The sequence below is a fragment of the Malaclemys terrapin genome, chromosome 11, assembly GCF_027887155.1.
Source record: "Malaclemys terrapin pileata isolate rMalTer1 chromosome 11, rMalTer1.hap1, whole genome shotgun sequence".
Lineage (NCBI taxonomy): Eukaryota > Metazoa > Chordata > Testudines > Emydidae > Malaclemys > Malaclemys terrapin.
The window spans coordinates 71,982,433-72,009,659 of record NC_071515.1 but is presented as its reverse complement, the minus strand read 5'-3'; the positions used below and the strand labels follow the sequence as shown (position 1 = coordinate 72,009,659).

General features: G+C 43.0%; 1 protein-coding gene across 7 annotated transcripts in view; it reads left to right on the top strand.

Annotated features, from left to right (window-relative positions):
- EPB41L5 (erythrocyte membrane protein band 4.1 like 5) overlaps positions 1-27,227 on the top strand; it is a 115,065-nt gene that overhangs the window by 13,076 nt on the left and 74,762 nt on the right. For all 7 annotated transcript variants that reach the window (XR_008446614.1, XR_008446615.1, XM_054043289.1 and 4 more), the window contains exons 4-14: positions 6,423-6,465; positions 7,633-7,711; positions 12,779-12,823; positions 14,127-14,179; positions 16,960-17,080; positions 17,596-17,683; positions 18,334-18,422; positions 19,629-19,698; positions 21,365-21,534; positions 23,195-23,301; positions 24,096-24,123. Coding sequence is in view for 5 of the 7 variants with exons in the window: in XM_054043289.1 (XP_053899264.1) it covers positions 6,423-6,465; positions 7,633-7,711; positions 12,779-12,823; positions 14,127-14,179; positions 16,960-17,080; positions 17,596-17,683; positions 18,334-18,422; positions 19,629-19,698; positions 21,365-21,534; positions 23,195-23,301; positions 24,096-24,123 (893 nt within the window). In the remaining 2 variants the exon portion in view is untranslated. The remainder of the gene's footprint in view (positions 1-6,422; positions 6,466-7,632; positions 7,712-12,778; positions 12,824-14,126; positions 14,180-16,959; positions 17,081-17,595; positions 17,684-18,333; positions 18,423-19,628; positions 19,699-21,364; positions 21,535-23,194; positions 23,302-24,095; positions 24,124-27,227) is intronic.

The window sequence follows — 27,227 nt, the reverse complement described above, 5'->3', positions numbered from 1 at the left end:
TGAGATCCCCTTCACTATTTTGCACTTTAAAGAAAATGTTCTCTTACTTCCCTTTCCTTATCTGCACCTGTTGCTTCTATTTATCCATATGCCATGGAACATTTAGATGGTTACTATCCTGATATGAGAGACTATTGAAACTGCTTTTAAGAATTTACAAGCCCTGTACATGTCTTTGTGTGCTGTATTGCTACACCTGCAATACAAATCTAGCCCCTTGAGATTGTTGCACTTCAATTTGCTCATAAACTGTTCCATCACACTTCTGTGTTCTTTTCACCAAAATAGCATCCTTTGTGCATTAGGGCATAGAGATAGTCTAACTGATTTCCATGCTGTCATCTTCCCTATGAAGAGTTTCCATGTGCCAGTAGCTTTTATTAGAGCTCAGAGTTTATTCAAGTCCACTTATTAAGCCAAGCTGTGTGACTATTTTTCCTACCCACCATCCCAAAATTTGGGAACACTGACTCCTCCTCAGGTGATGGGGTTGTGAGGAAGTATCTTTCCTACCCCAAAAATAGCTGATGGGTTAGGTTTCCTGGATGAGTTAGGTTCCCTCTGCAGGTTAGTATTTCCGGTCCAGGTGATTCCTGGTGAGTATTCATCGAGACAGTGTAACATGCTACCTGCAGGCAATTCAGTTTGGTTTGTTTCCTTTTTATAACTGTCGTGCGCATTTACACGCACTGTTTAACATGTTTCATTTTAGACCCTCGTTTATTGTAAGGTTTTTAAATACTGTAGTAAGCTTCTCATTTTGAAAAGACTAGAGCCAAATGGCAAGAAGCAAACAGTTTAATATTTCTGAAGAACTGTCTGCCTATTATGATGTCAGCTTTTCATTCAAAATGGAGCAAGTAAATTAGTGATAATACTATCCCCGTTCTACTGGTGGGGAACTGAAGTTCAGAGAGATCAAGTGACTTGCCCAAAGTCCTGCAGGAAGTCTGTGTCAGAGTCAAGTATCAGAGGGGTAGCCGTGTTAGTCTGAATCTGTAAAAAGCAACAGAGGGTCCTGTGGCACCTTTAAGACTAACAGAAGTATTGGGAGCATAAGCTTTCGTGGGTAAGAACCTCACTTCTTCAGATGCAAGCAATGGAAATCAAAGTTCTTGCGTAGTGACTGTCCAGTTTGGCCAATGTACATAGCAGAGGGGCATTGCTGGCACAAGATGGCATATATAACATTGGTGGACGTGCAGGTGAATGAGCCGGTGATGTTGTAGCTGATCTGGTTAGGTCCTGTGATGGTGTTGCTGGTGTAGATATGTGGGCAGAGTTGGCATCGAGGTTTGTTGCATGGGTTGGTTCCTGAGTTAGAGTTGTTATGGTGCGGTCCGTGATTGCTGGACAGTCACTACACAATAGGATAAATGGTCACAAGTCAGATATCAGGAATGGCAATATACAAAAATCTGTAGGAGAACACTTCAACCTCCCTGGCCACACAATAGCAGATGTAAAGGTAGCCATCTTACAGCAAAAAAACGTCAGGACCAGACTCCAAAGAGAAACTGCTGAGCTCCAGTTCATTTGCAAATTTGACACCATCAGATCAGGATTAAACAAAGACTGTGAATGGCTATCCAACTACAGAAGCAGTTTCTCCTCCCTTGGTGTTCACACCTCAGCTGCTAGCCGAGCACCTCACCCTCCCTGATTGAATTAACCTTGTTATCTCCATACTGATTTATACCTGCCTCTGGAAATTTCCATTACTTGCATCTGAAGAAGTGAGGCTCTTACCCACGAAAGCTTATGCTCCCAATACTTCTGTTAGTCTTAAAGGTGCCACAGGACCCTCTCTGTTGCTTGTGTCAGAGTCAGTAATTGAATTCAGACCTCCTGAGTCACAGCCTAGTGCAGCATTTCTCAAATGCAGTCACCAGGGGCTTTTCGTGAGGCCACAGCCTCCTGGGTGGCAATGTGGGGGGTGAGGGTGGGGGAAGCAGTGGCCCCTCCCCAGGGGCTGCCAGCAGGAGTTGGGACCTGTCCCCAAGGCCAGTGCAAAGAAGTTTTGCGCTCTAGGCAAAACTTCCACCTTGCGAGCCCCCCCATCCCCAGCTAACCGCGCCCCCCCCCACCGCAGCTAACCGTGCCCCCCCCCACCAGAGGAGCCCCCCTGCGACAGCTAACCCCGCCCGGGGAGCCCGCCCCAGCTCACCTCCGCTCCGCCTCCTCCGCTGAGCATGCCGGCGCCGCTCTAATTCTCCTCCCCTCCCAGGCTTGTGGCGCCGATTGGAGGAGACTTAGAGCGGGGGCTGTGTGCTCAGCGGAGGAGGCAGAGTGGAGGTGAGCTGGGGCGGGGAGCTGTTCCCCGTGCGCCCCTCCCTTCTTCCCTCCCCTCCCCCCGTTACTGTGGGCGGTCCTCCCCGCGCCAGCTCACCTCCACTCCACCTCCTCGCCTGAGCGGGCTTTTAGGCGCCCTCAACTACTAGGCACCTTAGGCAGCTGCCTAGTTCGCCTAGTGGTTGCACCGGCCCTGCCTGTCCCTCTCTGGAGCCACAAACGCTGAAGGAGCAGGCAGGTGGTGGGGCTTGGGCTTCAGACCTGGGGTGGTAGGCGGCAGGCTCCATTCCCTGGCCATGGGCTTTGAGCCCTGACCCCGGCCCTAGCCCCAGGCTCACCCTCCCCCCCCACCTGCTGCCTCCTCTGGCCCTGGGCTCCAGCCGTGAGGCAGAGGGCTCTGACCCCCCCCAGCCACAGGGTTTCGGACTCCAGCCATGGGGCCGCATGGTCCAGCTCTGGCCCCTAGCTGTGCGGCAGTGACTGATGGCCTCAAGCTCACCCTCCTCCCCCATATTGCCCCTGGCCCCCACTGTGTCCTCTGGCCCCAGTCCGCATCTGCAGGGCTCCGGTCCCTGGATTCATCACCCCTGACCCCCATCTGCCTCCCTACCCACCTCCCCATCCAGGGCCTAGTCCCAGCTTGCCAGGGCTGAGTAAGTCTGTTGTGAAAAGTGATATTTGTATGTTTAATATCACTTTTCACTGCCTCCCAGTTAGCTAGCAAGTCTGCTGCTGTGAAAAGTGATATTAACAAAATACAAATATCACTTTTCACAGAAACAGACTTACTAGCTAGCAAGCCTTAAAAAAAAAAAAAAAAAAAATTACCAAAAAAAAAGCAAAAGAAACAACAAAAAGACAAGAACATGGAAAACAGATTATTTGTTTCTATTCTGTTTAGATCCAGTAAAGAACAAAGAAAACTGTACATTATTTTCATTACTCAGTCTGTGAAAAAACCTACATAAATAAATTACAACGATTTGAACATGTATCTCTGCATATTTATTTGTTTTTTCCTAAAGTTAATTGAGTATTTTAGGAAAAATTATCAGAGCGGCCACCAACAATAACTGGTGGCTGCACTCTGAGGCCACCAAAATTTTTCTTGTGAAAACCCCTAGTCTAATGCCTGAACCACAGAATAATTCTTCATTTCAGAGGCGGCTAGCCATTTCTGTTGTCCTAGGCTGAGACTAAAAATTGCTTCACTGACCAGTTGTACCTAAATGAAGGATATCTTTAAAAACAAACAAAAAACCCTCCCCTGGCTTTTTGTCTGAGGTGAGGAGGGTACGTAATGTAGTAATGTGTGTGGGTGTGTGTAATAAGCAGTTATATACACACACGAGAATTTGCTTAACTACAAATAAAAGGAAATTAGTACCTAGTCTAAACTGTTAACAGGTCTGTTTTAACAAATGAAGTATAAATAAAATGTTAAGAATATCCCTTTTCTCTTATTTTTTATCTCTGTCTGTTGCCCTGGGTCTTGGTCTACTCTACAGATAAAAGCATCAGAGTTAGGAGGGGAGGTGGCAAGGAAAATTACTAAACACTCTTGCTAAGATTTTGCAATTTGAGATCCAACCACTGACCTATTTTCTTCGAATAAAATTTTGCAATCCCGTGTGAAGTGAAAGAATATCTTGCTCACCTGACCTCTGTATTCATTTTTAGTCTGGTGATTAGGAATATTTTTTGTGCTACAAAGATAGAAGCTGGCAAAAAGGAGTGTTTGTGCCTGTTTCTAGAGCATACGGGATTGAGCCAAAGCTCATTGTGGTCAGTGGGAAGGCTACTGTTAAATTCAAGTACTCTAGCTTTAGATCAATTCAACGTCAAACAGTATAACCCAGCCTAGAGGTGTCGAAAATAAAGATGACATGAGACTTGTTAGGCTAATTAGCTTATCCTTTAATAACATAGAAAACATAGTCTGTAACAAGAAGGAAGTGCTGAACTTTAAACTGTGGCAAATTTATAACCTCACTCTAATGTAGAGAGAGCATTATGGAGTCAAATGGTACATAAGTTTAATGCATTGTGGAATATACTGTTTTTGTTATACTCTAGCAAATACTTCAGCTATGGTAGTTCTTAATACTGAACGCGACTTGCATAGCATTGTCTAAATTACAGAGCAATTCATTCCACATCGCAAGAGAAGAGCTATTACTTCTTGTCAAACAAGATTTATTCTTACCACTTTGTTTAAAAAGCTGCTGTTCCTATTTATTTTGTCTCCCTTTCTGAAGTGATCAATTCCAAATTGTTTTAAGAATAACTTTTAGCGCTTTTTGTTTGTTCAGTATGCAGTTTTCATTGGTCATTAGTGATTCATTCTTCTTTGTGACTGTTAGATTTGGATAAAGGTACTAGAGCATGTAGAATAAACTCTCTCATCAAAATGTAAACTTTATGTCAGCCCCATTTGCATTCCATCTGAATCACTTGGAATAAATGTAGCCTTCTCTCTTTTTTTTTTTTTTTTTTTTAAAGTCCCTCCAAGGTTTCCTATGGTAAAAGCAGTTCTGTTTCCCCTTCTCCCATGGTCCCCTCCCCCCTTACCATTCACGCTGAACTCCTGGAGGCATTGGTGTTAGGAGCTGAGTCAAGTAAAGTGCTATCAGTGCCTGTCTCCGGCCTCTTAACTGCCTACCACTGGAATGTGGAGGAGATGAAAGAAAACAGATTGGAGATTAAACAGATGTGCACATATAGTCCTGCAGTCTGAAAATGGCCTTCCTCTCCTCCCATCCCCATCTTACCTTCTGTGAAGTATCTGAATCACCAGGCCCCTGTGTGAGCAGCGTGACCCGTAGTTTTACCAGAGGAGCACTGCTGATCTATGATCCTCAACTGTATTGGTAGCAAGGAGACATCTGAGATCAGCTGACTGAGATGCCTCTTTCAGCATTACATTCCAGCCAAAACGGTGTGCCTGGTACCTTTTTCAGCGGTTCAGCCACTGTAGTTCTCTTCTCAGATAATGCAACATCTGTTACCTGCCCTGTCACACGTTTTGGACAGATCATGCCCCTTTGACATGGGTCTGTGTTGTCATTGTGCATTGGGCCCAGCTCAGTCATTGGCCCATGGTACAACCTCTGCAGTACCGGAAGTACAGCTGCACAATTCCTTCCGGACACGCTGCATGCGTGCCTGTGCCCAGGTTTCTTTCTTACGTGTGGATGTGCAGCCTTTTCTCCTATGTGTCTAATGTGCGAACATAAGATAAGTCATGATTTTTCCCTCTGAGAATTAACTGGTATCTAGCTTATAACTAACGTTATTGAAATGATGTTGTATTTTCTACTCCCATTTTTTTCCACCGCTAAGACTTTACTATCTCATTTTCAGCATTTTTAAAAGTTATTTGTTATAAGTATTTTTCAATAAAACCAGAATTTCCTCTTAAGGAAAAGGCCCCATGTATAGTCATTAATAAATAGCACCAAGGCTTTGTCTAACCATGTATGCCTAGAGGAAATGTTTGTGAGGGAGAAAAATAATTCCTTCATTATTTTTCCCTTCCCCAAAATGTAGAACACAAACTGAGGCAGGTATCAGACATTGAAATCCTCATTTAATGCGATGTGAATTTATCTCTCACTGTCTGTGCTCCTGCAGGAATTGATTTGTTCTCCTGGAAGAATGTGGTGTCATTAATATGGATTGTTTGTGTATCAATACTCCAGACAGATAAATGCTCTGTTGAGGACTGACTTTTACATGTTGTATTGCTGCATGGATGCTGTCTGCTGTAATCACTTGAAACTAATTCTGTGCCTTGAGTTTATTTCAAGTGAAAATGATCTTCTAATGCACTGTGATGTGGTGCTTTTGTGATCACTTATTCCCCTAAAGAGTCTGCTTTATGACACACTTTTTGTATGGGTTAACCCACGTCATTTAGAATAAAATGCTTTGATAAGCAGACTGGGGCGTTAGCCATAAAGGATTCAGATTAGGCTTTGTTTTAGTGGGACTGCTCGCCATTTTAAGACAGTCCCTCCTAATGTATGGCTAACTTTTGTGACTTGTTTTACATCTGTGTTTCTTTTTGTAAAGATTTCTCCTTACCTTATGATAAAACAATTTCAACTCAAGGATTCTGTGTCTTTCAGCATTGGTTGGACAACACAAAGAGCATTAAAAAACAAGTTAAAAGTAAGTGTCCTTTTAAATTTCTTTTTTCGGCCAATCAAGTAGCAATATACGTTGTGGGGACATGTAGTCTAGTGTATTTGCTACACTAGAAGTCATCCTGCCAGGAACAGGCAGTGTTCTGAAAGGGATGATGTGGTGACAAAATCTTGGCACATGCCTACTGGTGACTTAAAAATATTCCATGGATCCTGTTACTTAATTCAATATACTTTCCTTAATGCTGGGGGATCATTAACTATGAAATGATTTATTTAGCATCATAGCCTTGCAGTTTCTTCAGCAGATGTAGAGCCTTGTCCTCACTAAATGAAAAACTGTCTCACAGCCCTCTCTGGTGGGTTATAGAATACCCTAATCCGTGTGTGGTCTGCCTATCAAATCACCACATATGGCATAAAGTTTGGTAACAGTTTATTGGATAGATTCAGTGAAGCACACGCTGATAATTTTGGATATTTTAGTATGTCAGTTTTGGCTGACTTTGTTCAACAGCTTCTTCGCTGCCAACTGTATAGTCTTTAGAGTCTTGCATGCTACTTTAATAAAATGTAAATCTTGGAAGGAATGTTAGAGAAAAGGATCCTAGTTTCAATACACAAATCCATCTAGAGCTCTGCAGTTTCAAAGAACCGTTAATCCAGTCTTTGTCTGGATTAACTCTCTGCCTTCTAGAAAGATGATGCTCCCACAGAGGGACTGTTAAACCCCACCAAAAGGGGTCTAAAACTCTGTGGAATATTGTGGCATAACCTGTCAACAGCAGGTACTCCCCAGAGCTCTGCAAATGTTTTACATAGGTCAGCAGAGTTTCTAAGAATTTGGCTGAGTGCACAGCCAAAATCCATGGCTAAGTGATGGATAGAGTGCTTAAATATTGGGATTAACCTAGATTTGTCTGGTCTTGGCAAGACAAATCAATTTAATGGTTTAAGACGGCTAGGTTGACTTGTAATATGTAAAACAAACTATTTAGTGTGTCTGTTAGTGTGTGAATTTTTTTTTTTTAATTATGTCACAAGGGAATTCTTTTCTCGAACACCTTGTGCTGGGTCAAAACCATTGATAGGCAGACTTTTGCTGTATATGCTTCTATTCTATAACAAATTTGGACCTTCCCCGGGTAATAGACCTGTTGTTATCAATTTCTTCAATTCATTTACTTTGCAGTTGGCCCACCATACTGTCTGCATCTTCGTGTAAAATTTTACTCCTCTGAGCCTAACAATCTCCGTGAAGAGTTAACAAGGTAAATTGAGTGTGATCTCCACAATTGTAGGGCATATGTTGTTTCTGTTAGCAGAGGTTGCCTACTTAATACGAGTCAACAATGCGGCGCTGTTGTGAAAAATGCAAATGTCATTCTGGGATATATTATCAGGAGAAAGGGAACTATGAAGGGAGAAGTGAATGGGGCCACGCTGAAGGGTCGGGGGAGAGTGGAGTGGAAGACTGCAACCCTGGAGTATTGGCCCCCCTGCTGGCTAGAGCCCCCTTCAATTCGGCCCTCTCCACTTCCCTGTACAGGCTTTGTCCAGTAGAGGAATCAGATTGGGCTCTGTGCCCTGGGCCACTCTGAAGGGCCGAATCAGGAGGAGGATCTGTGTGGCTGTACTGTGGGTCAGTACTTCTGAGGTCCATCCTTCCACTCCCTACTTTCAGAGTCTCTGCTGGCCTCACCAGCGGAGAATGGTAACTGCTGATTGGTGGCTGCTGCAGCTGCAGCAGTGGGGGGAGAGAGCCTGGTCCTCGCAGCCAGAACTGCCCACACAGTGCTCCATTCACTTCTCCTGCTTGACAGAGCCCCCTCTGACCTGACCCATCAGCACGGCCCGTCAGGTCTTCACGACCCCCTGATAATCCAAGGGAGCACTCTCCTTAGTTTGGGAACCTCTAAACTAGATGACCCCTTGGGATCTCTTCCAAGCCTGCAGTTCTATGACTAGAGGTGTTTGGCTGCTGTTGGGATTTTTTGAATAATATGTCTATTGTCCTTTTTCCACAATATTCATTGAATACATTATTTGACATGAGGGTTTGTTGGGTTTCTTGTTTTGTTTTGATTGCCTTATTTAATAAGCTCTGCTAATAGGATGGCCATAGGTTCGGAGCCAGTGAGATAGTGGGCAGCTTATGTTTTATCCCAGTCGTCTTCAGTCTCTTATCAGTTGTGGTTAATTTAAAGCTATGTGATATCTAGCTATGTTTTTGGACAGAAAAACATTAAAATGCATTTGTAATTGGGGATTTCTCTCTGGTATAAGTGAACTCAGGCCCCATCATTTGCAGGATCTATACAAAGCATAAGCAAAGTGAAGAAGATTATTTCACTATCATATTGAGATGCAAGTCCATAGTAGTACATATGCAGGATTTAAGTCATGGCTAAACCTGAGTTTCAGTCAGAAAAGAGCTTGTTGAAATCCCTGGGAAGTCCTCCTTTTCATCTGGGGCTAACCTACATATATATCTTGACACCACAAGATTGCTTTATAAATATATACCAGAAGGGTCATTGATTTTCCCAGCTGAGTTCAGAAAAAGAGCGAAACTTACCAGATTTGGACAACAGAGATTATTTGTAGAAGATGATTCTACTTCTGCAGAGTGGGTCAGTCCTATTAGTGGAGAAACTCTCTTGGCAAGAGTGGTCAGTTCTTACTCGTGTTCTCCTATTCCCATTAATTGTAAGCATTGCAGATCTTCTGTTACTCATAAGCAAGGCAATGGTGCACTGTTAGCTCAAGTAAGTGTCAGTGTGGATCTCAGTTTAAATGCATGTTTGCCTCTTGCATGTGAGGCTAGAGCTTTTTTTAATAGCAGCATCTGGGGCAGCTCATGCACCTTGTGCTGCTTTGCACTTCTATACCAAGGGATAAAAGACAGGGTGACTACAAAGCTCCCTCAGTTTCCTCTTCCCATGGGAGCAGCACCGACCTGCTAGTTCTCAGCTCAGGCTAAATGTCTACAAATCTTTGAAACAATCTTCAGAATTACTTCTGATTTTCTGTATCTGCCACCATGAGCCATCCCCATCTGTCTGAACTGAACTCTGCCAATCAGAGCTTGCTGAACAGTGAACTCAAGCTTAGCATGGTGAACTCAAAACCTGGGGGCTTTAAGCCCTGTCCATCCTGCGATGAACTAATTACCCAGAAAGATAAGCACAGCTGGTGACTCTTCTGTTTGGGGGAATTTCATATACTGAGCAGATGCTTGGTCTGCTTCTCGTTCTCCACCAGAACATGCAATCATAAGATGTGAGGCTAAAGTTCCCTCTTCTGGAACAATTCATTAAGATCTCATCAGACTCAGAGGAGGCAAGTTCTAAGAATTCTGCTAGCAGACAAACCAGTTTCACCTGCTGCCCCATCTAGCATACGAACAATGCCTAAGATCGGTGCAGAGAAGACAGTACCAAGGAATGACCTCTGGTGTCAGTCTTGTACACAGAAGTGCCACTCCAAACACTGAGGCACAGACTCCAGACAGAGCTCAGTGTTTTCCGAGAAGGGCAGGTGCCATAAAGCCTCTGGAGATAAATTCAAGCCCTACATGGCATCTAGGGTTGAGAAGGAGCACCCTATGATTTGGCAGATTCCTCTAGCAGTGACTCCGATTCCAGTGATGCATCCATCAGCATCAACAGACTGAGGAGGGTGAGCTAAGAGGAGAAGCAAGACCACTGTCGGTACCAAGACACTGATTTGCACCAATACAGACTCCAGTATTGAGAGCACCATACTCTTCGATGCTGCCCCTGGAGGAGATCGGTGGTTCACCATCACTGGGGCATACATACCCTCCATCTTCCAGTAGAGAGACTTCTTCTCTGAGGTTAGTGGTCAACACTGCAGATAGTTCTGCCTACAGATAGTTACCCTACAGGCTCAGCTTCCACCAGCTCATCAGGAAGAGCTCTGGATTGGCCAATATCCAACAAGCCAGCCGCACTTCTATGGCATACCACCATTGTCCTATTGGGGTACCCAGGGCCTGTCATCTCAGGCATTGAGAAGCTCATCTCCACTCCTCTTGAAAAAGAGGCAGAGGATGTTCCTCATCAACATCCTTGGCCAGAGTACCAGAAAGCCGTATCCAGGGACACAGCAGTACCAATACCGTGTATTGTTGTCAAAGGACTAGTCAAACTTGTCACCTGATGAAGCAGTATTTTCCACAGCAGTGCCAGCACCAGATGACTAAAAAAGCATTCCAGAAGTTCCTTTTGATGATTGTAGAGACTTTGGAGATCAAGACTTTGGAGTTCAAGACGACAGTCATATCGGAGAAAACCCGCAAGCTTTTTGATACCTTGTTTGCCTCCAGTTCTGCCAGTATTGCCTTCCCTATAAATGAGGGACTGCTTGGCCCTGCAAAAGTCGCTGTGGCAGATACTGTGAAATGAGTCATGAAGAGGTATTAAGTACCTCCTGTGGGGTTTGAGTGTTTCTAGGCTCTCCTCACCCAGTCTCCTTAGTTGCGGTACAAGAAAAGTTGAAGTTAAGAGTTACCCAAAGGACCTCAAAAGGCTCAACTTATTTGGGAGAAAGTTGTACTTCGCTGCACATAGCTGTGGGTGGCTAACTGCCAGTCCTTACTGGCCAAATATGGCTTTTTAACATGGGACAGGGTGACACCCTTCCTTGCTATCACAGACCTGGTGAACCCATTGGTGGACACACACCAGGCTTCTGTAGTTGGAACCATGTATTGGATCTGTGTGCTTCTAAACCCCCATGAGACTGGACAGATGCCAGCCACAGTCTCTGGCCTCTTGTGCACACGTTGTGGTCTCTCTCACTCTCTCTCAGGAATGGAACCCAATGGTCCAGGTCAGACAGGACAAGGCTATAATCATGTCGATAGCCCCATGCTGGCCAAGACAGTTTGGCTGTTTGACATACTGCAGATGTCCTTGTGCCCCTCCCCCCCCATACACTTTCAGACCTGCTTGCACATAATATCTCAGCACAACAGTGAGATTCTGCACCCAGATCTGCAGTCGTTGCACTGATGTTTTGGATGTTGACTGGTTGAGCACTACTGACAGACTGCTCCCTGCAGGCGCAGGAGATTCTCAGACAAAGCAGAAAGCCTCCCACTAGGAAGACTTGTTCCTCCAAATAGAAAACTTTTCTATATGGGCAACCGAAAACCAGATCGCCCCAGTGGAGGCCCCAAGACTGATGATCCTTGTCTACATGCTGCACCAGAAACAGGTTGGATTAGCATTTAACACTCTCTAAATTCACCTGGCAGGAATATCAGAGTATCACAGTCCAGTACAGTCATACTCAATCTTCTCAAATCTGACAGTATCAGAATTCCTCAGTGACTACCTTCATGCTTACCCTCTGGTTAGAGACCTCACTCCCACATGAGACCTCAATTCACAGATCCTCCCTTTGAACCACTGTTGGAGTGTTCACTACACCACCTTAACATCACAGTGGTCTTTTTTTATGACATCACTTCAGCTCTGAGTCAGTCAGCTCCAACCTCTTATGGCTGAACTACCTTACACATCCTTTCATAGGGACATGGTGGGGTTGAAACCATGCCCCAAGTTCACCCTAAGAGGGGCGCATGCCCAGCCCAGACAGATGCTGCTATTTTAACAATACCTCTCCAGTCTTCCACACGTGAGGCATATGCACACCTACAGTGAGATCCACACTGACTACAGTATCTAGAAGAACCACAGTTATTGTAGGGTAAGTGACATTTCTTTCATGTAGCTTCTTCTTGGGGCATCCCCACCAGAAGAAGAATAAAAGGGTAGTGCTGTTTTTTACTGCCAGGTACACTAGTCCCCCCCTTCCTTCCCAATTCAAAGGAAGAGCAGTCTGTAAGCCAAGATTTTCTGCAGGGCCTTGCTATGGAGAGCAAGGTAATAACCTGACACTTTACTTTCTTCCAGTTCCACTCTCCTGTGACCGGTTTTCAGGATGGGATCTAGGCAAAGGCACTTATGAGAAAAATTTTAGACATTCATGCTTTTGAATGAATGGTGGTGCTGACCGTCAAATGGTGCATTACTGAGTCCTGGTGGGGCAAGTGAGAGAAATGAGCAGGACTAATCCTGCAGCATCTTTCTCTTGCTCCTTTAGGTCCTTGATCTGAATTCTTATACGTCATCATTTGGGTTTTTCTTCATTTGCACTGGGCTCAGTCTATACAAGCCCAGACTGAGAGACCTTGAAAGATGAGTGTGCAGCATCTTAAATCTAAGTTGCACCTTACTGAGTTCTTAAATGTCAGGTTATACCTTCTTCTGTCCACCTTGATTTTGTCCTTTTTTTTACCTTCATAGGTATTTATTTGTTCTTCAGCTAAAACAGGATATTCTCAGTGGAAAGTAAGTACCATTAGTATTACTTCAGGGGGAATTCTGTGCCAAAAAATTCAAAATTCTGCATATTTTATTTGTTAAAATAATGCAGTATAATCACTCTGATTTAAATAAAGTACAGAAATAATTGAAACTACAGTACAATGAATGGAGAATGGGAGTGGGGCGCAATGGAGGAAATCCCCAACCCCCCTTGCCAAATAGTAATGTAACTAGATTTGACCCTTTATATGTAGTTATTAGTCAACAAATATATGCAGCCATATGCTCAGTGTTACATCATAAGCAACTGAAGAGCAAGTGAGGGCTGTGGAATCAAACTCACAATTTATGTTGGCTACTGACAATCTCCAGAAAGGTCAGTAGCAAACAGTTCATGGAGCACATTTTGAAAGGAAATTTTTTCAGTGCAAAAATTTAGACCAGTTCTAATCACGAAAGCACCATGTGCATTTATAAGGCCATACTGTCCTTTACACCCCTCTGGCAATGTGAAGGAGCCTTAAAATGTTTACACCTCTTTTATACTCCTGGGGGAATTCACAAAGACAATGGAAACAATTCACTAAGCAGGCATGCCACTACATTCTGCTCTGCCTGAGGGGATAGAGCCTGCCCCATGCCTACCTCCTCAGAAACACCCTGAAGCCCTGCCACTCCACATGGAGTGTGCTGCAATAGTGAGCAAGAGGGCCAGTGTGTGTGTGTGTGTGTCTCTCTCTCTCTCGCTTGCACGACTGCCCAGCCCCCCGGCCCCTTCAGCGGTTATTTACATCTCTACGAGCTTCACCGGGCACCCAAGCCAACCTGCCTCTGCTGCCGGGGAGGGGGCGCATGACCGCTCTTGCAGCTTCCCTTTGCTTTCCTATCAGAAGTCATTTTTCTGCGGGGAAGCAAAGAAATCTGCAGGGGGACATGAATTCTGCGCATGCGCAGTGACGCACAGTTCTCCCAGGAGTATAGTATGTGTGCTGCATTGAGTCTCTCTGGCAATTACAATGTGTTTAACATGAGATTTAACAACACAGTTTCTTAGGAAAACTAGGAAACCCAGCATTCAGTTTGTTGAGAATATATTTTTCTCTTGATACCTTGTGTGTATGCAAATGCGTATTCTTGGAGTGCTGGCTCAAAGAGTCAAATTAGAGTAGCCTGGATATTATAGTGCTTATCTCAAGCATCAATTTACCAAAGATCCGACATTCACTGGAACCGCAGCTCCTCCGCTCTCAAATGCTTGAGTGTTGTCTCCTCTTTGCAAACACAGTCACTCAAAGGTTTGTCTAATGAGCCATTTTTCCTGTGGCAGGTTGGAATGCCCGTTTGACACAGCAGTCCAGTTGGCAGCTTATACCTTACAAGGTGAGTGGGGTGGGGGAAATGACTGTGTGGACTTTTCCTTGTAGTCTTGCTCCCTTTTCTCTCTGCCACTGTGGTGCAAGGATAAGCCTCTTGCCCAGGGCTCGATAATCCTAAAGTGGCAAAATCTTACTTTCCTTGCCTGTTAATTTGTCAGCATATATTACAAAGTGCTTTGCCACATCAGGGAAGGGTGCAAGGAGCTTCTGAAGAAACCATTTCCTTGGCTAAAATGTAATTGGCACCAAGCACTTTGCAGAATGCAATATGAACTGGACGTGTTAGGTTTTATTTTCCACTAAAACTTTCTTTCCTCAGACATGTAAGTGTGTCCACTTTCAGACTTCAGAGTAGCAGCCGTGTTAGTCTGTATCCGCAAAAAGAACAGGAGTACTTGTGGCACTTTAGAGACTAACAAATTTATTAGAGCATAAGCTTAGCAGTTCACAGGGCACTCTGCTTGAACTGCCCTTGTACAGGAACAGGGCTGTCCCTCTGGTGTCTCAGTGAAGTCACTTCCTGAGGTTCCGTCCTTGGTCTGATGGAATCACACACCAAACTACAATGGTTCCAAACAGGGGGGTTGTTTACACACACATTGCATTGGTTTAACCAACGCTGTGATGTTGCACCAGTCTAGTTAAACCAGTGCAGTTTTGTGTATGGACACTCCATGTTGGTTTATACTTGGATCATGTGGGTTTAGCTCACGCCAGCCTCGCTACATTGGTACAACTTCTATGTGGACCAGGCCGCTGTCTGCTTCCTTCCACTTGCACTTGAGTTGACAGTTCTAGGGTGGATGGGATCCACACAGAAATGGAAGGCTATAGTTTCTGTTTGTTTTTATTGGTGCAAAGGGAATTGTGCAGGGAAATTCTTTTCAGTTATGTGATCTGTGTTTAATATATCAAACTCCGCTCTGGAAAAATGTCCCGCTCTATATACTCCAGATACCTTATAAAAACCTATTTGGCACCATGCTTGTTCTTGCTGTGATTCATAAACAAGACTAAGTCAATCACTGAAATCTTTTATTCTCCTAGGTATTTTCTAAAACATCTGCTCAGCTCAAGTATGAATAGTGCTGTAGAATCTACAGTGTAGATCAGCGGTTCTCAAAATGTGGGTCAGGACCCCAAAATGCGACCCTGTTTTAATGGGGTCAACAGGGCTGGCATTAGACTGGCTGAAGCCCGAGCCTCACCGCCCAGGGCCAAAGCATGAGCCCCACCACTCAGGGCTCAGGCTTTGGCTTCAGCCCTGGGCAGCGGGGCTCAGGTTGCAGGCCCCCTGCCTGGGGATGAAGCCCTTGGGCTTTGGCTTTGGCTCCCTGCCCAGGGCAGTGGGGCTTGGGCAGGCGCAGGCTTTGGTCTCCCCTCCTGGGGTCGAGTAGTAATGTTTGTTGTCAGAAGGGGGTTGCAGTGCAATGAAGTTTGAGAACCCCGGGTACAGATAGATAATCAGAACCAGTAGTTAAGGTAGGGAGTGCATTGCAGAGAAACCTGTTGCTTTTCCCTTTAGATTAAACAGTTTTTGAATGCATCCATTCTAAGAGATACTGGCATTGATAAATGCCTTTGATCTAATAGTGCAGTAGATCAAGTGTTTAGAAACACAGGGTGAACTTAATAGGTCATATATCCTATTCTTAAATATTGGCATTTCCTTCCTACTTTCAGTCTGTTCTTAATTCCACAGTGAGTTCTCGAGCAGTGCTTTAATCTTACTGCCTGTTGGAAAGCTGAGCAGATTTTATTTAAATCAGCTGGAACCTAAGCAGGCTTTGACAACATTCCTTTCAACAGAGGCAGGTGGCAGAGTGGGAGTAAATTACTGTAGATCTACAGACTTCCTCTGGGTCAAAGTCTTTTTTTCAAAGTATATGAAAAGGCTGTGTAAAGGTATTGTGTTCAGAACTCCAAGAAATAAATGTGTGTATAGTAAATACAACAAAATATTGAATTAACTCAATTTTTACACCTTTCAGAAATTTTAGATATTTAATTGGCTTTTCCATTTTTTTTCCAAAAAGTTTTTCCCTTTATTTTTTGCACAAAAAACTTGCACTTTTCAAGCAGGTCAGTTTCTTGCTTTCACTTTTGACCAGAACTTGGGGGCCCAAAATTAGGTTCCTGATTCTCAGAGGTGAGTGAAGCACCAGCTACTCCCTTGAAGTTATTGGAGGCAGTGACTGCTTAGCCCCTCTGAAAATGAGACCACGTTAATTTAGATTTCTAATTACAAATATCATCACTCTTCTTTAGGCAACTATGTTTGGAAAAGGTTGGCCTTTAAGTGTTAGCAGCCGTGGAAAAAGGAGTCAGTTCTCTGATGTCGTGCAGCCATTGTGACACTAGTGTGCTTACACTGATAGAAAGAGGAAAAATAGTTTCTCTTCCCTACTCTTGCCTTTGCACCCCTAAGTTATTTTTTTGCAGAGAGATCTGTAGGCATAGCTGGTTGAAAAATGGAAAAACCGTTTTGGGGGAAATTTTGAAACTCCTTTTTACAGGATTGAAAATTGGTCCATTTTCTTGAAAGTTTTACTTTTTTTCTCTTTTTTTTTTTTTTTGGTAAGTCAACAATTTTTACTGAAATATTGCTTGGTAACTATTTAATAAATATAGGGGATAGGGAGCGGGAGAAGTTTTGAGTCTCAAACACTTAACAAAGTAAACAAATCATGGTAGACACTTCAGCTCATGCTAGTTCTTGTTATTGCCCTTGAGCTAGGAGTTATCTTGAATGGAATGTCACTTCACTGAGTTCTTTCTTTGTAGCTGAACTTGGCGATTATGATCCTGCTGAACATGTTCCTGACCTGGTGTCTGAGTTCAGGTTTATGCCCACTCAAACTGAAGAGCTGGAACTGGCCATTTTCGAGAAATGGAAGGAATACAGGTACTGTAGCTCCAGATCCGTGCTTGCCAAATCAACTTTCTGACTCTTCCATGGGTAAAGCATATGCAAATGATACAACGGGGATGATGCTGACATTTCTATGTGGTCTTTCACCCAGATGTAATCTTAATGTGATTCCATCATAGAACATAAGAAACCAAATCTAACAGTTCTTGATTGAGAATGTAACATGAAAACCGATATTTTTACATGTCTGCCTCTTCAATGCAGGGTGAAATTCTACTCCTGTCCATGAATGGTAAAATTCCATAATTTCAGTAAAATCATTAATTTGTCTAATGCTTTGTTTGAAAAAGCAATCAGTGTTTCAGATTAAAATATTCAAAGGTGGCCTTGGTGCTCATGTAAAGTTTGAGAGGGAGCCAGCAATGTTTGCTTTTCGCAGACCCACAAACATCAGTTTTTCCCCTCTTTCTCTCTCCATATGCTAGTTTTTCTTTTCATTGCTCGTAATTTTACAGGATTCTGCTTAACTTTAAACAAATTTATTTCAGGGGGCAAACGCCAGCCCAAGCTGAAACTAACTATTTGAACAAAGCTAAGTGGCTGGAAATGTATGGGGTGGACATGCACATAGTCAAGGTAAGGGTGATGACCTCTTTGGAAATGGTTATTCTTGCAGACCAAATGTTCCAAGTGTTGTGCAAAGCTAAAAGTGCCGTATAGGAAAACAAATGAGATTAAGGTAATAATATGGTGCTTTTCTAAACTGTATAGCACTTAGGCTGATTATGTGCAATCACTTGGCACGAACTAATTTGTGTGTGTTTCTAGAGGCTGTAATTTTAATCTATCTATGTTTATATTGTGTTTTAAATATGTAATAGGTGCTGCAGATTTCAGTCAAACTGAAACCTATGTGAAAATCATAGTAAATTAAATCAAAATTGGACTGGGATTTAATCTGGTATCAATTCACAGTTGTCTATAGAGAGACTAAATAGATTGTAAAGGAAGAAGGGTAGAGAATAACACAAGGAGGTTCTTTAGCCCATAAGCATATAAAGAAACCCTTTCTTCTCCTTCCCTCTTTATCCTGATCTCTAAAGAGTTGTGGAGTAGAATAAGCTATGTAGGAGGCTTTGTAGAGTTTTGTTGTTGTAATAAAATAACAAATAGTATTTAACCTTAACACTGAAGGAAGGGATACATTGCCCATTGGAATGATTTATACATACGTGGGATCCTACACGTGGGACTCAACACAACCTGTTTTGGTCTGTGATACTTAGGCGAGGGACGGCAATGATTACAGCCTTGGACTGACCCCGACAGGAGTTCTGGTCTTTGAAGGTGACACCAAGATTGGTCTGTTTTTCTGGTGAGATGGCTAATTGAAAGACTTAAAACTGTGCATTGTAAAATACCTAACTCTTTTACACTAGCCAAGAATCCTTGACTGTCACAATGTCTGAGACCATTAGTCAATATTAGTAATCTGCAAAATACTCCATAGCTCAAAATTATGTTGGTTTTTTTTAATGTCCAAAATGTTATCTTCCTTGGTTAGTGTCCTTGACAAATATGTGAGTGGGTTTGGGGTGTTTTCATCTCTCTCCCGTATGTCAGTGCTAAATATATACACAATGAAACCCCTCCAGCATCACTAATAATATCAAGTATGCCTTCCCAGGTTGTCAGGCTGCTTTATTGGATTCATGGTATATGTGTTTAGTACTGGATATGTGGGAAAGCGTTCAACCAGTCAAGCTGGCATCTTAGCAAAATGTTTTCTTTTTCGGGAGGAGGTGTGGGTATTGCAATCCTTTGAGTGCAAAACATCCTCCAGGTGGTTTCTTCCTTTTTTGGAAATGACCCCTTTCTGCCCCACATGTACCACAGAAATGGGTTCAGGCCTAGATAAAAGCACATAACCATATAGTGTGGTAAAGAGTTGAAAATGCTTACCAACACCTGTAGTTCCATTCTGCAGGCTTTTGTTGGGGTAACACGTTTGTTGGAGGTATTTGGAGCAGTTCCATAGGACTTGTACAGTTGCATATGGTTGAAAAGCGGGCGGAAAGATGGGGAACCCACTTTCAGATTTGGGTGTAGGCTTAAGCAAGGCTTAAGGGTCCAAAGTTGTTTTCCCTGGTTCCTGGTCCCTATTTCTCATGCTTATTCCCCTGCTGGTTAGGTACAGGCAGGAGGGTGGTCAGGCAAGTTTGTTTGACTGGATCCAATCTAATTGTATAAAACACCGTTTGCCTTAATTATCTTCTCCCTGCCCGGAAACAATAGACTGTACTGATGTCAGCTAAAAATCCATTTTAAGACTCCCTATAGAAGCTTCATCTTTTTAAAAGTTGCTATAGTTTTTGAACTCTCCTCAATTCGTATCTTCTTAATGACAAAGTCTTAAACCACCGGCTAATACACACCTCACTGGGACGTTTATTGTAGGATCTCAGTCTGTTTATATCAGTTTTTAAAATGGGTGAGTTCTAGAGCAGAACAGTGAATATGACTCTTTTGTATGGACCAACAAAGATGTGTTTACACATTTCTATTCTTCTTCATCTGACAGGCCAAAGATAACCAGACTGGACTTCAAGAAGAACAAATTAACACTAGTTGTTGTTGAAGACGATGAGCAGGTAATTAAAATTTGCTGTTAGCTCTTTTAGCTGCTGTGTAACTAAGATTCACGGGCTCTAGTTAGTCACTCCTGCACTCATTTCACACTTAAGTTTGCAGGAGTAACATGGCAGCATAGGAGTGGTTTTAGTTGTGACTTCTTGGGGGCGGTGAGTTTACATGTAAAAGAAATTTAGCAGTGTGTCTGATTTGCTTTTCAGCTTTTAAAAGGGCAATGCCTTGCTTAACTAGTATGGGCCAGAGAATTTGGAAAGAGCAGGTGTACTTTGGTGTGTTATGTAAGAAAGCTAATAAAGGTAGGCAGTGTAAATGCCACACAGTTGGAACTCGTTCCTTAAACAAATGCCAGAAATGCCCCCCAAAGGAGAAATTGCTCTGACTTGAGCAGATTATAAAAGTGAGGATTGGTATCACATGGAGGTGGATCTGATTTGGAACAAGAACCAGGAAGTCAGCCACAGCGAGAAGTACCTTTATGTTGTGATATTCCTATCAGTCCACAAGTTGTTCTGAGCTTGGCCTCCTAGGGTATGTCCACACAAGGATGAAAAACCCACGGCAGGCCTGGGTCAGCTGACTCGGGCTTGCAGGGCTAAAAATTGCTGTGTACACGTTCAGGCTTAGGCCTGAGCTCTGGGAACCTGTGAGGATGAAGGGTCCTAGAGCTCGGGCTCCAACCTGAGCCCAAATGTCTATATAGTGATTTTTAGCCTTGCAGCCCAAGCCCCATGAGCCCAAGTCATGACCTAGGCTAGGTGCAGCCATGCTGTGGGTCTCTTATCCCTGTGTAACATTTTTCATCCATCTTGCATACAAATCAGTTTATTGTAGGATCTCTTTTGAGTGCAAAGTTGCCAACGTACATTTTAATACTCAGTTTCAATGTTGCTGCCCCACAACCACATACTCTAATGCAGGGGCAGGCAACCTATAACAAGCGTGCAGAAGGGGGCACACGAGTTGATTTTTCAGTGGCACTCACACTGGCCACGGTCTGGGGGTGCTCTGCATTTTAATTTAGTTTTTAAATGAAGCTTCTTAAACATTTAAAAAATCTTATTTACTTTACATACAACGATAGTTTAGTTATATGTTATAGACTTACGGTAAGAAACCTTCTAAAAACGTTAAAATGTATGACTGGCACGCGAAATCTTAAATCAGAGTGAATAAATGAAGACTCGGCACACCACTTCTGAAAGGTTGCCGACCCCTGCTCTCTAATGTGTATACGTTTTGGGCAGGCCAGGTTGGACAGTGACCCTTTTAAGATGCCTCGTGCAGTGAATTCATTGTTTAGTTACAGTGCTATTTGCTAACTTGTCAAAAGCAAATCTTAGCTGATGTTGGTGATGCCCTGATGTATTGCTCCTAGCATAGAGCTGTCCTGGCACTAACAAGTATATTTAATCGTAAATTTATTCCATGAAAAAGAAATGGCCAAATCCAGTTGTTCCAAGAGTTAAAAATACTGAATATTCTCTCTAGCAATTGCACTTGTATTTGGAGTATTTCATCTATCTATTCTCAGGCAGAGATGAAGGGGGGGGGGGGAGATTTTTCACCACAGATGAATAGAAATTTTATTGAGCATTCATTAAATTGTGGGGAACTCTGACTCACTCGAGGCTGTTTGAATTCATGGTGTGTTTTATGTGCTTTAAGGGGAAGGAGCAGGAGCACACTTTTGTGTTTAGGCTGGATCACCCCAAAGCCTGCAAACACTTGTGGAAGTGTGCAGTGGAACATCATGCTTTCTTCCGCCTAAGGGGACCCGTCCAAAAAGGCTCAAGCCGATCAAGCTTCATTCGGCTGGGATCACGGTTCAGATACAGGTCAGAGTCATTTCTCATTCACTGTGTCTCTTCTCTCCCCATTTCCAGTCCCTTGGGTAATGCACAAGTGAGGAAAGTGGCATCCAGTTTCCATAGTGTACAGAAGATTGAATGTCACAAACTGCATTTAGATAAATTATTTAAATTAGGCTTTTAAACTGGCCAAAATAATGCACAATCTTTACTAAACAACACTTTCCAGATTTGCTAACTGAACTTAGGCTTTTTCTGATCTGTGCAGTAAAATGTACTAGGGGTAGTTTCCCAAAGTCAACAGGTGGTCCTGTTTCTTACATGCAGTATATTCTACCTGTGCTCCGTAGACGATCCTGGCTTCCCATTTACTTCCAGGTACAGTTCAAGTGGTTGGTTTTGGTTCATGAAGCCGTGCGATTTTGGTTCTGGTTGAGAGTCCACTTCGTGTCCCATATGGTGCTTGTAACTGACACACTGTAGACTTACACATTTGATGGCAGAGCAAGGCTTTTGACTCTGGAATTGGTATTATTTGTGTTGCGGCAGTGCCCAGAAAGCCCAATTGAGATCTGGGCCCCACTGGTTCAGACACTGCATAAGCATATAACGAGGCCTCGTCTTTGTCCCAAAGAGCACACTGTACAGGGTCTTTTACCTACGGGGTGGATTTGCTAGTGGAGGCAGGTTTAGTTTCCTCTGTTTGGGATTTTCTTTTTTAGTTCTCTTTATTGGGCCCTGGGTCAATTAAGCTGTTATCATTTCGCTTTATTGATCATGTGAAGTCCATCTGCGTACACATTGTGATAAGTGCGTTGTGTTAATTGAAAAATATAATAAACATAGACATCATCACCATTTGTAAAGGGTATGAGGGTCACTTTAAGGACATTGTCAAATAGAAGTAAGTAATTTACTTGCCCATCTCTGGAAAGCATAATCTGCAGTTTGGGCAGAACCCCTAGAAAATGTTATAGAGCTATTAAGGAAGTGAATGTAGGGCATGTTGAAAACATTGGCTTGTCAGTTCCGGAGAATGAAGTGACTTATATTCACAGAACAGGTAAAGTACAAGCAGCGACAGTGCAAACTCACCACGTGCTACCTTGCTTGAGCATACAGGTGGTTCAGCTGCTCCCCAATCCTTGGCCTGTCTGCTAAGCAAAGGAGCTGGAGATGGAGGCTCTGTATCACAAGCCCAGGGTTCCTCTCTAAGTAGGAAGACCGGGCTCGAGAAAACAGCATAGGATTGGGAGTCAGAGCATCAAAGTTCTAATTTCTAGCTCTATTATAGTCTTTCTGTACGACACTGGCTGAGTCTCTTGGGCTCTGATTTTTTCCAAGATGTGCACACAGTTACTGTGATTGCGTGTTTAAAATGACTGTGTGTATCTTGAGGAATCTAACCCTTAAGGAATTATTGCTTCAGTTTCCCCTGCTGCAAATGGGGATAATACCTCCCTCAGCAGGGGATGAGACTAAAATGTCTGCAAAGTTCTTGAGTCCTTCTATTGTGCCTTTCATCAGAAGTGTAAAGTTGTTTATGTCTCTGCAAGTTAGGACTGCTGAGCCATAAAGCAAACACCTACAAGTACGCCAGACAAGGTATTTTGTCCTTCTGTCTATATTCTGCCTTTGTAAACAAGTGCTTTGTCCCATCATTGTATACCTTAACTTGCACTTTTAGTGGGAAAACAGAATACCAGACAACCAAGACCAACAAAGCTAGAAGATCAGCATCCTTTGAAAGGAGGCCCAGCAAGCGATATTCAAGGAGAACACTACAAATGAAAGGTAAACTGTGACCACACATTGTGGGCAGCACAGGCCACAATGAGATTGATAGAGTAACATCTTGTGCTGATTCTAGACAGGAGTTCTTGTGTGGATGTTTCTCCTCATCTTGGATGATGATTTTTATAATGATCCATCTTTCCTTTGAGTCGTTGCTCTTGGGACATATTTGCAACACAGCATGCTTAACAAACTGGATGACTTCAAGTTGTCTTTGACGTTTTGTGAGGTTACCTAACAGCTAAGTCACCTGTGACTACTGTAAGATGTTTATATAGAAAAATAATTGGTCTAATAAGTAAAGAATTAACCAATATATGACCATGATCCCTCACTGAATCCCTTTGCGGTCTGTCTGTACTTTGTGTATTAGCTTAAAACTCCCCATCCTTGCAAGACCCTGAACAACTCTTTCCCTGCTTGCATCTCAGCCATTGTCCCACCTTGTGACCTACTTGCTGCCAGTTTTTCTTGCCTTGATATTCCCTTTGTCTCCTTCTCTCACTCTTGCTTATGCCTGGAATGACCTTCATGTCTGCTTTCAGATCCCTTCATAAATCCTAGTCTCCAGTGTAAAAATGTGTTTTGTCATGCTTCATACGTATTTGCTTTGCAGCTCCTTATTTGTCTTTACTCTAGTCTTTTCCTGTGTTTGTTTAATTTAGGTTGTAAGCTCTTTGGGGAAGAGATCTTATTTTTAAATGTCATGGATATTTATGGTGCTATATAAATACTAACTAACAGAATGAATGCAAATTAAATTTGTAATCAATCTTGTCTGGATTTTTTTGCAGCAAACGTTGCTAAACTTGAAGAAACAAGGTAGGAGACATTCTGCTACTTAATTTCCTTTCTGTTCAGTCTGTATTTAGTCATGTGTGTATATGGAGGCAGGTTATAAGGTTAGTTCAAATCTAAAGGAGCACTGTTCAATTAGCTTTTAAGACCAGAATGGACCATTTGATCATCTAGCCTGACCTCCTGAATAACACAGTGAAAGTTGCTTTTTCAGTTTGGGTAGGTCCTTCCTATTTTTCAGTGGAGAGCTGCTGGTTTTAGGTGATGCTGTCTCATTGGAGGATATTGCCAAGCATGCGTCCTAGCAGGCAAAAATACTTTTGAATTCTGGGGTAGTGGGTTTATGACTAACTCCAGCCCACACTTGCTTTCAAGTGTTGGTGAGGAGGATAGCAGGATTTTTCTGTTGTGCCTTGTGAGAGGGTCAAGCAGGCAGGAATAAGAGGATTTCTTCTTGCTGACGTCTGTCTACTACAATGATGTGATTGAATTACAAAGCTTGTGGAATTCAAGAGTGGGGAGGAATACTGTAGAACTAGACACTTCCACGAAAATTATTCTCTTCATTTTTACACTTATGCCTTGACCTGTAATAATAATCAGAAGGGAGAGTGCCTAACATTTTAGGAGTGAGGCTGTAATTTTCTTCTGCATTTGTACAGCCCCTAGCCCAGTGGAATCCTAGTCAATGTCTGAGACTCCTAAGTACTACTGCAATACAAATAATAAGTAACGTTCTTCAGTTCACAATTCTCTTTCTACACCTTAGAAATCAACCCTTTTAATTATTTCACATTCCTCCTCTTCCTTCTTGAAAGAGGTCTTCCAGGATTGTATTATCATTATAGTAGTAATGTGCATCTCTAAAGCTCATATCACTGTAGTATCTATGCTCTTTTCACATAAATGTTCACATCCACAAGGAACAGCGCTCTCTTTTTCAGCCCTCAGATTCTGGTAACTTGTAGAGTCATATTCCAAATGCAGTTGGGGCAACCCCCTCAATGCCTACTCAAAGGAGTTGTGAAATGTACACCAAAAGTGGTAAGCCTTGGACTCCACTGGTTCTCACCTCTCTCCCTTGCATCTCCAAGACCTAGCATAGAAGGCCCTCCCATTGAGGGCCTGCGTGTTGCTCTCTGTCAGCCAGAAAGGGTCACAAGGAAAGCCAAGGGGTAGGTTTTGTTCACGATGGTTTCTCACCTTTATTCAGTTTCCAGAGTCTCTATCCCGCCCCTTGGTTGAAGGACCCATCTTTCTCTGCTTGTAAGAGCTCTGTTCCATTTTGTCTGTCTAGTGATGAATGCCAAAGATGGCTTCTGTCTGCTTATATCTACTTTGTTTCAAGAGGCAGGATGGCTTTATGCTGTTTTTCCTTTCCTGTGGACTTTCCACCTCCCTGTATGTAAGTAGGGCTTCCACTGTTTTGATTCCACCATGCTGAATTTACGTAGGAGACAGGTGAATAACTGCTTTCTCTCCTGTCTGGGAGGGAACCTGTATGGCCACAGACACTTAACGATATTATACTTTACTGTCTGTATTTCCTTATATTATAATAATACATACATTTCACAACAATATAAATTACCAGTGTAATTACCCCACCCCCTCCCCCAATGTTTGTACACCAATGTTTTTGAAATGAATTTTTCTGAGGGTTACGCTCAAAGTAAAGTTTAGTCAGGCTGTGAGGAAGCTGACATGGAGTCTACTGATGAAGGAAGCTCCATACTCTTTCTTCCCCCATTTGTTAGCTTGATAGCTTTTTTTTACCTAATATGTAAAAAACAGACCTTCATTGTCTTTGCCTGAGGATCGGTCTGGTCAGAGAATCAAATACTCATTCCTTTGTCTAAGGGAGACCTGGTTACCAGCTCCCTCTGATATGCCCAATTTAAATACACTTTAGTCATAATTCCAGCATGCAGCCATAATTCTTAATACAAACCATGTACATACATTATGCAAGAATATAAATGATCAGTGAGTTATTAGTTTTCAGATGATACCTTACAAGGCATATTTTTGTACAAAGATCAGTACACTAGTGGGTAGAGTGTGAATACTGGGGTTCTTAAGGTCACACATGCTTATAAATACAAGGTAACCCACTCAAACACTCAGTGTACTCGCACTCCAATGCCCATGGTACATAGGCCTGGATATTTTCCAGTGTGAGGCTGGCAGATCGTTCTTCCCCCACAGTGCCTCCTGTATAATGACATTCTATAGGGGCTTCATCTATTTCCAGAGCCAAAATCATATTCCTTTCGAGGCTGACTAGATTATTATAACAAGTTATTGGCTCTTCTTCCGTGACTCAAGGGGGAATTAGGTTTGTTTAGCTCATTGAATTTAATGTTTCAGAGTAGCTGCAATGGCCTCGTTTTTCTTTGATTTGTTTCTTCCTGTTCCTTAACATTCTCCCCTCCTTTTCAGTTGGGTTTTCATTTAGTAACTCCATGTGAATCCAGCTCATTAGGTGGTGCTAGCATGGGGACTGAGTGGTAGAGCAGAGAAGAAAACCCAAGGTGAATGCGGTCACTTCCCTGGCCTGTCTGATTGCCACCCATTAACTGGCGCCAAAGAAAGCAGATTGAAAATCCCCTTGTTGAAGTATTACATAAGATTTAAAAACATCATAAAATCCTCAGTATTTTGTTTTGTTGTGGGCTGTTTTTTATTCTCCACCATTCAGTAATCACTGATGCTGAGGGATATTTGATCTGGCAATTTCTGTGGGTAGAGGCAGATGAAATTTAAAAGCAGTAAAAGTGCAAATGCATGCTGTGGCAGGGAAGCTCAAAGAAAACCGGGTGGAGGTAAGATTGGGAGAGCGGAAAGAGTTTTTAAGGTGAATTTGTGTTGGAGAAAGGATAGGCAGTGTTTTGAGTAAACTATAGGTTACAGTAAGGAGGAGATTTTTTTGAGGTGAGACTTGAATGGTATGAAGGATAAGCCTACACCAGTGGTTCTCAACCAGCGGGACACGTACCCCAGGGAATATGCAGAGGTCATCCAGGGGGTACGTCAACTCATCTAGATCAGTGTTTCTCAACCTGGGAGTTGCTGGATGGGCTTTGGACGGGGAGGTCGCAAGTCCAGGGCTGGCATTAGCGGGTGGC